General features: G+C 36.4%; 3 protein-coding genes across 5 annotated transcripts; 2 read left to right on the top strand and 1 right to left on the bottom strand.

Moving 5' to 3' along the window:
- Positions 1–3,838: 3,838 nt before the first annotated feature.
- On the top strand, positions 3,839–6,966 carry LOC126610729 (SNF1-related protein kinase regulatory subunit beta-2-like). 3 transcript variants are annotated; one of them, XM_050278846.1, is made up of 5 exons: positions 3,839–4,142; positions 4,337–4,467; positions 5,218–5,378; positions 5,491–5,653; positions 6,416–6,966. In XM_050278846.1, exons 1-5 carry the CDS (start codon positions 4,121–4,123, stop codon positions 6,743–6,745), a joined length of 807 nt encoding a protein of 268 aa, XP_050134803.1. In that variant the 5' UTR covers positions 3,839–4,120; the 3' UTR covers positions 6,746–6,966. The 3 variants fall into 3 exon arrangements, with proteins under 3 accessions (XP_050134803.1, XP_050134804.1, XP_050134805.1); XM_050278847.1 differs by having other exon boundaries at positions 3,840–4,124; XM_050278848.1 differs by lacking the exon at positions 3,839–4,142 and having other exon boundaries at positions 4,336–4,467; positions 4,561–5,378.
- An 85-nt stretch (positions 6,967–7,051) lies between these two features.
- On the bottom strand, positions 7,052–7,994 carry LOC126610732 (uncharacterized). The gene is made up of 3 exons (XM_050278850.1): positions 7,775–7,994; positions 7,601–7,673; positions 7,052–7,364 (listed from the first exon to the last, which is right to left on the bottom strand). Exons 1-3 carry the CDS (start codon positions 7,944–7,946, stop codon positions 7,220–7,222), a joined length of 390 nt encoding a protein of 129 aa, XP_050134807.1. The 5' UTR covers positions 7,947–7,994; the 3' UTR covers positions 7,052–7,219.
- Positions 7,995–9,468: 1,474 nt separating this feature from the next.
- Positions 9,469–11,614, top strand: LOC126610728 (alpha-1,6-mannosyl-glycoprotein 2-beta-N-acetylglucosaminyltransferase-like). The gene has a single exon (XM_050278845.1). The coding sequence runs from the start codon at positions 10,143–10,145 to the stop codon at positions 11,424–11,426; it is 1,284 nt and encodes a 427-aa protein (XP_050134802.1). The 5' UTR covers positions 9,469–10,142; the 3' UTR covers positions 11,427–11,614.
- Positions 11,615–11,749: the final 135 nt, after the last annotated feature.

The following is an 11,749-nucleotide window of genomic DNA, read 5'->3' as shown; positions in this document are numbered from 1 at the left end:
GCCAAATTCAAAGTCGGCGACGACTACAGGTCATCGAGAATGGAAAGGCATGGCTGCAGGCCATGCATGAGACGCCTTGAAGGGCGTCAGAGTTTGGCAGGTGGACGACGTCGAAACAATGTCATGGGTCTAGGTTCCAAATGCGTAAAGCTTCTAGCTTCGGTGTAGGCTCGGTTCATGGGTTCAAAGAACCCTAAAAAAATTCGATTTTTTTTTCAATTGATTCAATGCATATTTAATTAAATAATTTAATGAATGAACATATATAGGATGGACATTATGGTGAATGTTCATGCTGTCAAGGCTACAAAAATATCGAGATAAAAACCGTTGTTTTGAAATAACCTGATTGTGTGATGATATTGGTGAACTGGTTTGATGCAGAAAACTTCCACATCATATTCCTAAGCGCAACAGTAGGAGCGTGTTGATAACGTGTTGTGGCCTATATTTAACTGACAGGGAAAGGGGGTTGACGGCATAGAGAAAATATAGAGAGATGTGTTTATAGGGCTGTGTAGGGGATGTGTTATTCCTCCTACGCAGTGCCTTTATTTATAGTAATAAGATAGAGAAGAAATCATTCTCCTCCAAGGAATACAAGTCCTAATATGGAAGAATAACTAGAATCAAATCTAATCTTAAATAAGAAGTTTATAACAGGATTGAATATAACTATTTTCATTTTCGTCTAGATATCTAAAAAAAAAATTCTATGTACCCAATTGATATGTAAAGTGACTTCACCCCAAACGAACATTCATATACAAAGAAAAAGAACACCAAACACCATAACTGTTTGCATCACATTTATGTAAATGGTGAGAGTCCGTCACACAAACACACTTGGAAGTGGACATATTATTGTTGATGTATTGTAAGACTTACTCGCTTTAATAGCCATGACTAATCTTGACGCCCGTTTAGAGCAATTCATGGCATGAATGGTTAAGATCTACCCACATGCTTGTGTATGCCCGCACCACTCTTACACTTTTTAATTTATAGGTATCATTTTCTAACCCAAGAAAAAGAGGTTCCTATCATTTTAAGTACAAGCAATTTGTGACGCAAACCCACATGGGATATTTTTATATAGTCTATATAGACACCGACCCAAGGCAGCAGATTCTCTTCCTATGTCACATCTCTCCCCTTTTGTGATGCCAACACTTAACTACCAACCCATGTGTATTTCTATACTTTATACTTGTAACAAAAGATATCATCAATTCTCTCTCTCTCTCTCTCTCTCTCTCATAACTTTTATATTTGCTTTATTTGCTAAGGCATTCTTTGAGGGCAAAATCACTCTCATTAGATTCTTGCACTAATGCAATGAGAACAACCCCACCCCGACCCAAAAGGAAGAAATTGTAAGACTAGCATTTGTTAGCATCTGCATTGCCTTTAGCTTGTTAAAATTGAGTGGTTGAACAAAAGAAGAGATGCCCACTGCCTCCAATCTCTCATCTCTCATCTCTCTTTGGCTTATTAATTTAAACTGCATTGGGGGTTACTCAAATCATGCTCAACTACCACCTTAGCTATATTATAGTGGGCATATAATGGTAGATTATGAACAACAGTCACACGGAGAGATCTAAACTTTTAGGACCATTGTTGCTAGGAAGAGCTTTTTGTGCAATAGGGTAGTGTACTCAATGAATGAGCACAAGCAACCTAAGTATGCCATATTTTTCAAAAAATTCATGTCACTGATCTAAACTTATATGATAAGTTCGTTCTTTTTTTTATTTGAAATGGATAAGTTGATTCCTATAGGGTTTTAGACAAATTTATAATTGTGCGTTCACACGCCATTAATTGATACTAATCTGACATTTACATTCAAGTTGCCATTATTAATTATAATAAATATGAGCATTGTTCTACCATAGATAGGAAAGATTTTTCCGTGTGCTTGAAACACGAGGCAGAACACCACATGCGTATAATTGAAGGGACACTTAAAAAAAAAACTCCTTATAATGACGTGTGTTCCTCTCCTTTTTCTGAGCACACTGAAAAATCTCTCAAACCTATTGTACACTATTGCTCATAATAGTTATTATAATTATTAATGGCAACTTGAATGTAAATGTTAGCTTAGTATCAATTGCAATTAGTGGCTTAACTTTATTTATGAAGCAAAAAGAGGAGGGTCTAACATGGTTTTTATACAGAATGGCTCTCACCCTCTGTAACCCTAGATATACTCTTACTCTCTCTAACTCTATATATATATATGTACATGGAATCTACGTTATTATTGTGAAGTACATAAACAACACAAGTGGGGATGCACCAACTTTAGGTAAACCACGATACGTTGTGTTTTTGTGCATTTATATGATTTACAATCACATATGTATTGGTTTAATAATTGGCATCAAATACGAGCATAGGCAACTACCGTTGCAAAGTTTTTTATGGCGATTTGTTTAACCCTATACTTGATTCTACGCATGGGACATAATTACCACCAGCCAAACTTGGATTAATAAGAGCATCTTCAAAGGAAGGGTCTAAAGTCAAAATTAGCAATAACAATAAAAAAGAGACTACATTAGTTATTTCTAACCAAAATGTCAATTCCTATGTGATATGATGCGGATCGACAACAAAGGTGGTTGCTGTCAAATTTGATAGCAACTTCAAATTCTTTTTAGTGATTAATAAATGTTTTTTAATCATTTTTTTAATTATTTTTTGTTTTATAAATACTTATTATGATTATGAAAAGTAAATGACGTAATAAATAATATTTTAAATTTAACATATTGAGTGAAGAAAATATAAAAATCAAAGTACCACATAAACCTTTAAATTTAAATTTTATGTTTAAAATATGTTTTGAGATTGTCTGAAGCCAATTGAAATGTAAGTAGGTGAAAAGCTAAATTAACCAAGTCATAATGTTAATGGGGGTTTCCAAGTGGCCTCAACTATATAAGACAAGGGAGTTGAAACTCGAAGACAATTTTTTATTTTTGTTTTGATTGGGAGGCATAGTAAGAATAGAATTAGACTTGGCTTTACTCTGTTAATTAAGGTTAATTTGTGTTTGGCTTGATACTAAAATGTGCTCCAACAACAGGCAGGACGTTGTCAATGTCATTCCACACGAATAAAGAGAAAGAATATGGAATTACACATATATTATCATTTTAAAATACAAAGCAAAAGAAAAAGAATGAATTCTCGATGAATGCTTTTCCTCCATCTTAATTTTCAAAGAAGATGACACATACAATGTTTCGAAATCACAGCAAAACTGTTTCATTTCTAGTTAGTCTAGGGCTTAATAGGAAGGCCGAATTTTGAGGCAATGGAAATATTGCTCTTTTGTGACAAAGTCATAAGTTCAAGTTGTAGAAACATCTTTTTTGCAATACAAAGATAAGATTGTGTGCAATAAACGTTTTTCTTCTAATAGAACAAAAGTAAGTGTATAAAAAAAAATGATCGTTGAAGTGTGTAACTCTCGAAAAAGAACAAGAATAAATGTCTATAAATAGTTGATCACCACTACTTTTAATAGTAGTGCATGATGACTTTTCGTCAGGTAACTAATAACATTTTTGTTTATATTCTAAACTTTTTTTGCAATGATAATAACAATTCCGTTGCATTGTAATTTGTAAGGAAGAGTGTTAATCCAGTAGTACCAAGCTCATGCTAAACTGTAATATCAAAATCAAACAGCTAACACAGTGCAGTGTAGTGGCAAGCTGGACTTGCCAGCTGCATCAAGTTGTATAGACGGCACAACACAACCCAACAAGGCAACGTTTTCTGTTTTTAAAAACAGAAAAGCATAATTAGTTCTCCACCGTACGATCTTCCAAACTCATTGGAGAATCAAATTTCCTGCTTCTTGTCCGGTGTTTGCCTTTTCAACACTCAGAGCCAGTGATTTTAGTGAGAGAGAGAGAGAGACAGAGACAGAGAGAGGGGAACACAACAACTTGTGCTGTCCATTCCATTAGACATTAAAAAAATAAAAGAAAAAATAAAAGAAAAAAAGGAAACCTTCATAAAAAATGTAAACTTTCATTGAGTTTCAGTCACTTCCTAATTGGGTTTCTTGTGTGGTTGCAACCTGTTTGAAGAAGAAATGGGTAAGTCGCCAAACACAAGTAAGTCAGTCAGTCACTCACTTGGGTTTTCATCTTTTTGCCTTTTCTATTTGTGGGTTTGTTTGTTCTTGTTCTTGTTCTTTTTTTGCTTATTCCAATTCTCCATCAAAGAATATAATTATTTTTTCTTCTGTTTATCCCTTTGAATTTGTCTGAGTCAGATGAAAACTAAACTGGGTTTCCTTTGTTTTCAGTAATGGGGAATCCCAGTGGGAGTAGAGATGATGGAGAAGGTCCTCCTGGAGTTAACAACTTTGGAGAGTACTGTGATGGATATGTAGAAGAACCCATGTCTCGGAGCCCATCTCTTTTCTTCACTTCCCGAGTAAGCTCTTTTTTTTTTTCTTTTTGTTTCTTTTTTTTTTTTTCAGTTTTTCAAAAATTTCATGTGTGTTTGCTTTTGCTTTTTTGGCATCAGAAAATGTCTGAAGAACAGTATTCTCAAATGGGAATCTCTATCTCTTGGTTGGATGTTTGGATTGGCATTTGTAAATTGACAATATTACTGTAAGGGGGTGAAAATTGTTTGCTTTAGTTGAGTGCAATTTGTATTATTAGTTTATGGAAAGAATGTGGCATCATGTATGTGATTTTCACACTTTCGTTGTCTCCTTCGACACTCGTCCCTTTTTTTGTGTCTCTGGAGTCGCAGGATATATTCAATCCAAAGGCTAGAAAAACTGCAAGGTGGAGTGCAGAGAAAAAGGAAGTGCGGAAATCATTTATCTTTTACTGTTTGATCTTTTAACAATCATATGATAGATCTTTCAAGTTGAAGCAATGAACTGAAGGTCAATAATTTATTGACACTTAACAGTGTAATTAGAATAATTTGAAATTTATTCACCTGTTGTATCTGTTGGTTCAAGAAACTGTCTCCTTCTGCTAAGGTTATACTTTCTAGTTTTTTTCTAAATAGAAAACTAATTGCAGGTGAATTTGTTCCATTTCAGATACTTGTCTTTTCTCTAGTATTTACTATTTACTGTGATGTACAAAAGGCAATCAAATTCCCCCCTGCATGCCTATAAAGCACACAGGGATGGAGCTCTCTAAATTTTATCTGCATTTTCAGTATCCTGGGGAACCCTTACCAAGACCTGCTGAGGCATCACCGCAACATACAGTAGTTAATCGTAATGTACATGATGAGAAATTGATGTGGACGAAGATCTCATGGAATCACGGTGGAAGCCAAGTTGCTATCACAGGATCATGGGACAATTGGGAGAGTAGGTACTAAATTATATAGCATTCCTTATCTAAAAATTTCCAACTTTGCTTCTGTTGTGAGCATCATTTTTGGCATCAGGCTTTGATATGAATAACTTTCATCTCCTTATATCAGGGAGCTCTTGCAGAGTAGAGACAATGATTTCCTTACCATAAAGTTGCTTCCACCAGGTCTCTACCAGTACCATTTCATTGTTGACGGGTGTTTGATGTGTGATCCAGAATGTCCATGGGTCTATGATAATTCGGGGAGTGCGTATAACATCTTGGATTTACAGGTATTATTATGACTCATAATGTGATCTGTTTCTAGTCCATAAATGATTAAAATGTTATCTTCCTTGTACTAGTCCTTTTGCTCCCCATCCTTTTTTTCGTTATCTGTTCAGGTTTACCTTTCACTTTGGTTATAAATCAAGTTTTTAGGATGAAGTCTTAGTTTATTTGAGTGAAGATCAGCCGTGTTGGGAGCAAATAAACAGCTTTTTTATCATTTTACAATTTCGTACCAGTGACAACTACACTGTAAACTATAAAACATTGCACTCGTTTGAGCCATTCAGTTCACCTCCATTCACTCTCTCTTGCACAGAACATCTAACGCAAAATTACCTACACCGATTTTCAGCATTTTAATGGTAAGAACCTCAACGCTACAAGCAAGCGAACTGAATCTTCTGTATCACATTATTGGGATTTCTACTTACTTTTACTTGCATTGCAGGAAGAGCTTATGAATACACACCGAACCCCTTATGATCCTAGCCTGTATTTGAACCCCAAATATTACCGAAATCTCCTAATGATAATATGTACATAATTTTCCGATTACATGTGGCATATCCAATAGTACTTGTCAGTCCATTATCAATTCGCCTTGCTGATAACGTTTCTTCGGTGTAATCTTGAGCTGCTTCATGTAGGAGAGTGTGCTTCTTGTTCTTTTTTTCTCTATCTTTTGCACACTCTAGAAGTATCACTTTACATGCTTCATCATTATAGTATATAAATTGATTTCACTCCTCACATGGATTATGCAGGAATGTGTTTCAGAATTGCCTCAGCATCTGGCAATGTTCGAACCTCCTCCATCCCCACCTTCAAGCTACGACAACAGACTCTTAAGCGAAGATGATTTCAGTAAACCTCCGCTGGAAGTACCCCCACAACTACACGTAGCATTTCTAAACAAGCCATCATCCTCCAACAACGGCGACCAGCCACCAATGCCTCATCCTTCACAATTGAACCATTTGCACATCCAGAACCAAATTGGCGGCGAGTTTTTTGCACTCAGCTCTACACATAGGTTTCGTAATAAGTTTGTCACAACGGTATTATACAAGCCACGGAGAATAGCAAATCAGTGATTTTGTATCTTTATTTTGTGAGTAGAAAATATTTCATAGAAGTAATATTGTTTAGAAGATTGCTGTGACTTACTGGGGTTGAGAAATAGTTAATGTAGGTAAAAAAAAAAACCATTTGGATGGTTTGCCAAAATGTAATGAACGTGTTCATTTTGTATATGATGTGCTACCTTTAACAATATATGCGTAATCGAAACTCGACGTTTAGTTTCTTCCTTCAACTCGGCCACGCTTCGCTACCAAATATATATTTACCAATAACTGCAAGTGCATTTCCCATTTACCAGCCAAGAACAGAACCAAAAGTACTCAACCGTGATTAATATATATGAGAAACTCATAACATATACCAAACATATTGGTGAAAAAAAAAAAGACTATGCAAGCAAAACATTTGAGAACAACTCAAATGGTTGAAAAACTCATGTGCTGTTGATTGCTGCTCCTCAAGCTGCAATTAATCGCGGTCGATTATCATCGAACTGGTACCTTAATCCAACCATTAGCAAAACCAATGGCCAAGATTACAAAAGGTGTTGACATGCCAAATATGATGATGTATGGAAGGGGGGTCATCATGGGATTTTCACCTTCCCTTTCTCCTGCTGTTTGCCAATACCTGCAAAATTGCATTTATTAAATTCTTCTTAGTTTTTTCTTATACAAGCGATATTGGGAGATGGGAGATTCAAAACTCCAAACCTTGGTTGCAAGGGTGAATAATCTTAACCAACTGAGCTACAACCCTTTTGCTATATTTATGTTTAATTACAGTGTGATAATTCTTAACATGTTTTATGAAGAAAAATTACCATAGATAAATTTGGTAACTGATGAAAGCGTGGGAGAACTTACTGCTCTGGTTCTTGTTCTCTGGTTATGAACTTTTTCTTCCCTGATCCCTTATTGACTTCTCCATCTCCACCACCTAACACCATTGAGAAAAATTTCAAAACCTAATGAAGTTGGAAAATTTACATTTAAATATAAGTAAAATAAATGGGGAAAAAAGAGAGAATATTTACTTACCTAATTCTGCATGAATCTTGAAACTGTGTGGCCTCCTCTTGTGTGAAATGGAAGTGAAAGAAGGAGGATATAGTGGCGGCGACGGGGTGGAGGGGGCTAGAAATGTGGTGGGAGAAAAGAAGGCCAACTTGGCTGCCATATTTGTGGGAAGAGTGAGCTCTGTGTTGGCCATCTCTTCAGCTGCACCACAAATATATGTGAGTGGTTTTGGATATGGGGTGTGGTGTGGTCACGGTGGAGACAGATAGTCAGTCATTGGTTGGTACTAACCTTATCCAACCCCTCTCCATATATACAGGGACGGAGCTAGAAATTTCTTCTAGTGGGGGCAACCGAAAACAATTAAGAAAATCTTATTATATTATGGTTTATACGCAAGGATGGTTTCAAATGATGATGTATCACAATTCCAATGTTACAAAAATTTCAATATAGTAGTGGAAAGTGGCAAAGTGATGAGAAAAATATACATACATGATAGAAGGAAGAGGGGTTTTTTTCGGTTTGAATGACAGAACAAGAGCACTATTGCTCATATAATATTTGATATGGAGTATAAGTAGAATGAATGTATGTTGGATATTAGATGCATATATTTTTTTCAAAAATAACTCGTGTATATTATATAATTGTAGTTTGCAACTAAACAAACCAATTACTTGAGTGGGGGCATCTGGCCTAGTGAGCCTTCATTGGCTCCGTCCATGCATATATATGACCAACGTATGACCAACGTACCCCAACACTCAAGTCTCAACTTCAAGTAACCCGTTTCATTTCTTAATTTGGGGTATTTCTTTTTTTTCTTAACAAGACTCGTTCGAGACTATTTTTATAAGAATCAGTGCTCATTAGCACTTTTATTAACAGTTTTTTTTTTTTTAATATTATTATAAACACATTAAAATCTTTATTACAAATTTTGAAAAAGCTAGTGGAATTGTTTTCTAAAGAGTTACATGTCATGTCCTTATCTAGAAAACACTTCTATGATCTCGAAGTTTTTTTAAGTTTTTCTGCCAAATATAATCTATTAACATGTCATGTGTTTATCCAAAAAATACTTTTATAACTTAGAAACACTTTATAAGTTTTTCTGCCAAACATAATCATAAATTGCAATCATGTAAAAGCATGTATGAAGGTAAAGTTGGAAATTTTCAAGTCCAATAAATACATATATGAAAGTAAATTTGGTGTTTCAAGTGTTGTAACTTGATTTCCATTATTTCTTTGCTACCAAAAAGCTAATTACCAATACGTTTTAGCATTTTGGCATACCCTTCCAATTTGTTATTTTTAACCAACGATATTATTTACACTAAAGGGGAGAGGATGGCTCAGTCTCACAATGGACTTGCTAATGTAGTTCAAATTCGTCTTTGACGAAAATCGAACATAAATCCCCTCACTTACAAGTAAAGAAGAAAACTACTAAACCGTATAACTACTAAGTGGCCCCCAAATTAATAATACAAATAATCGTAAAAATAGATGGTAAATATAGCATCACCCTTCTACCATCTACCCCATAGGGAAAAATACTTTACCAATTCTACCAAGATGACAGCCATGGCCTAAATAGACCATACCTACAACCCAATTGCGATATATGTCCCATAAAACATAGTAAAACTGTCATTTACCAAATTGTTGCGGAGTTCGCAATCAAAGGCAGTTCCTCGCTACCGGCTTTTGATTGTGACCCGCCACCTCGCTACCCATAAAAATATACAGACAAATTTCCCACTTTCAAATTCAAAGGTCTTCCTTTTGGAATTTGGAAATTCTCTTTCCTGTCCCCTGTCCTCTCCACTCATGTTTCTACAAGTCATCGGTCAACTGACAAATCAAAGCCGTTGATACCAAAGACATTTCAACCTTTGAAATCTATCTGTGCTGCTCAAAGATTGGATTTTGACCATAAACCCTGTTTTTTTTCTCCAGTTTTCGGATGTGGGTTTTGTGATTTGATTCTTGCTTTCCGGGCTTTGATTTGTCCTGCCAAATTCAAGTTGCAGCAAAAGGAGGCTCGAAGTTGCAGCAACTGGAAGCTCAGATTTCACTCCCATGGATGCAATTAGATCAAGTTTTGGCTGATTTGATCTCGTCGCACCGACTGTTTTGGAGGTTTTTGATCCCTACCCTTTTGATTGTTCACTCTGTTCTCAAATGGGTCGGTGCTGTTTTGAAGTTTAAATACTTGGTTGTGCTTGTTTGAGAGAATTAAAGACTCCGTTTTCTAGCTGCAAGTATTTGGTTTTCCACTTTTTCTGCATATCTGGTTTCTGAATTCTATGAAAATATGAATGGTGTGGCTGTAACTGTCATATGAAGTGTGTTTGTTCCCATAACTGCTGTTGAATCTATGGCTATTATCAAGAAACACCGTCTAAAGGATGCAGCGGCTTTTCGCCGTTTCTTGCCATTGGTTTCTATTACGTTGTTAGGGGTTTTCCTGCTGATGTTCCTCCTGAGATTTAATTCAATTTCAAATTTTGTTACGCCATCTTCGGATGATTTTGGTGAGGTATCGATAAGGACTGGTAATCGTTCACATGTTAGACAAATACTTAGCCTCCCTAAGCAGACTGAATTCTCACTTAAGTTGGAAAAGAGGAATCAGCTTCCCCCTAGGAACTTAGATCTCTATCCAAGTCTAGCCAAGGATCACATAACTATAGTTCTTTATGTGCACAACCGGCCGCAGTATCTCAAAGTAGCTGTTGATAGTCTGTCTCGGGTTGTAGGTATAAATGAAACTTTACTGATCGTAAGTCATGATGGATACTTCGAAGAAATGAACAAGGTTGTGGAAGGGGTCAGATTTTGCCAAGTGAAGCAAATTTTTGCACCTTACTCGCCCCACGTCTTTCCCAATAGCTTTCCAGGGGTTTCGCCTACAGACTGTAAGGAAAGGGATGATGCAAAAACGAAACACTGTAAGGGGACTCCTGATCAGTATGGAAACCACCGTTCTCCGAAGATTGTGTCATTGAAGCATCATTGGTGGTGGATGATGAACACAGTGTGGGATGGATTGAAGGAGACCAAGGATCACAATGGTCATATTCTTTTCATAGAGGAGGACCATTATATTTATCCCAATGCTTATCGTAACTTGCAGATACTCACAGAATTGAAGCCTCAAAAATGCCCTCATTGCTATGCTGCCAATTTAGCACCGTGTGATGTGAATGCAAGAGGAGAAGGTTGGGATAGTTTGATTGCAGAGAGAATGGGAAACGTAGGATATACATTTAACCGGACTGTTTGGAGGAAAATTCACAAAAAGACTTCAGAATTTTGTTTCTTTGATGATTACAATTGGGATATAACAATGTGGGCAACGGTCTATCCCTCATTTGGTAATCCTGTTTTCACTTTACGAGGGCCTCGGACTAGTGCAGTACACTTTGGCAAGTGTGGTTTGCACCAGGGACAGGGGGAGGCAATAGCATGTATTGACAACGGCATGGTGAACTTTAACCTGGAGGAGATAGATAAGGTTGCAAACATCAACTCGGACTGGGAAGTGCAGGTCTTTGAGAATCAGCCAGGGTACAAAGCCGGATTCAAAGGTTGGGGAGGTTGGGGGGACAAGAGAGACCATCGGTTGTGCTTGAGTTTTGCTCAGATGTATCATTCATAGATAGACATTGCTTCTTCAGTGTCGGTATTTAGCCATCTGTTGTAACCGGTAAGATCTGGATTTCGTTTTTGTTAAGTGATAGCCAATGGCATGAGTAGCTGTGAGATGTTTTGTATCATGTTACAGATGATGTTTATGTTTGTGTCTTCAGGAGTCAAAATATTGTTCAATATAAATCATAATTTTCATTTCTTTTCTTCCATTTTCTGTTATGCTTATTACTTTAAGGCATCTCGCAGAGGAAGTATGGGTTCAAACATGTAATCAGCTTGGTAATGTGGTTGATATTGTGTGGTGGTGTGTATTCTCAAATCAACGAGAAA

The sequence above is a fragment of the Malus sylvestris genome, chromosome 17, assembly GCF_916048215.2.
Source record: "Malus sylvestris chromosome 17, drMalSylv7.2, whole genome shotgun sequence".
In the NCBI taxonomy this organism is placed as follows: domain Eukaryota; kingdom Viridiplantae; phylum Streptophyta; class Magnoliopsida; order Rosales; family Rosaceae; genus Malus; species Malus sylvestris.
This window is presented reverse-complemented; position numbering and strand designations above follow the sequence as displayed.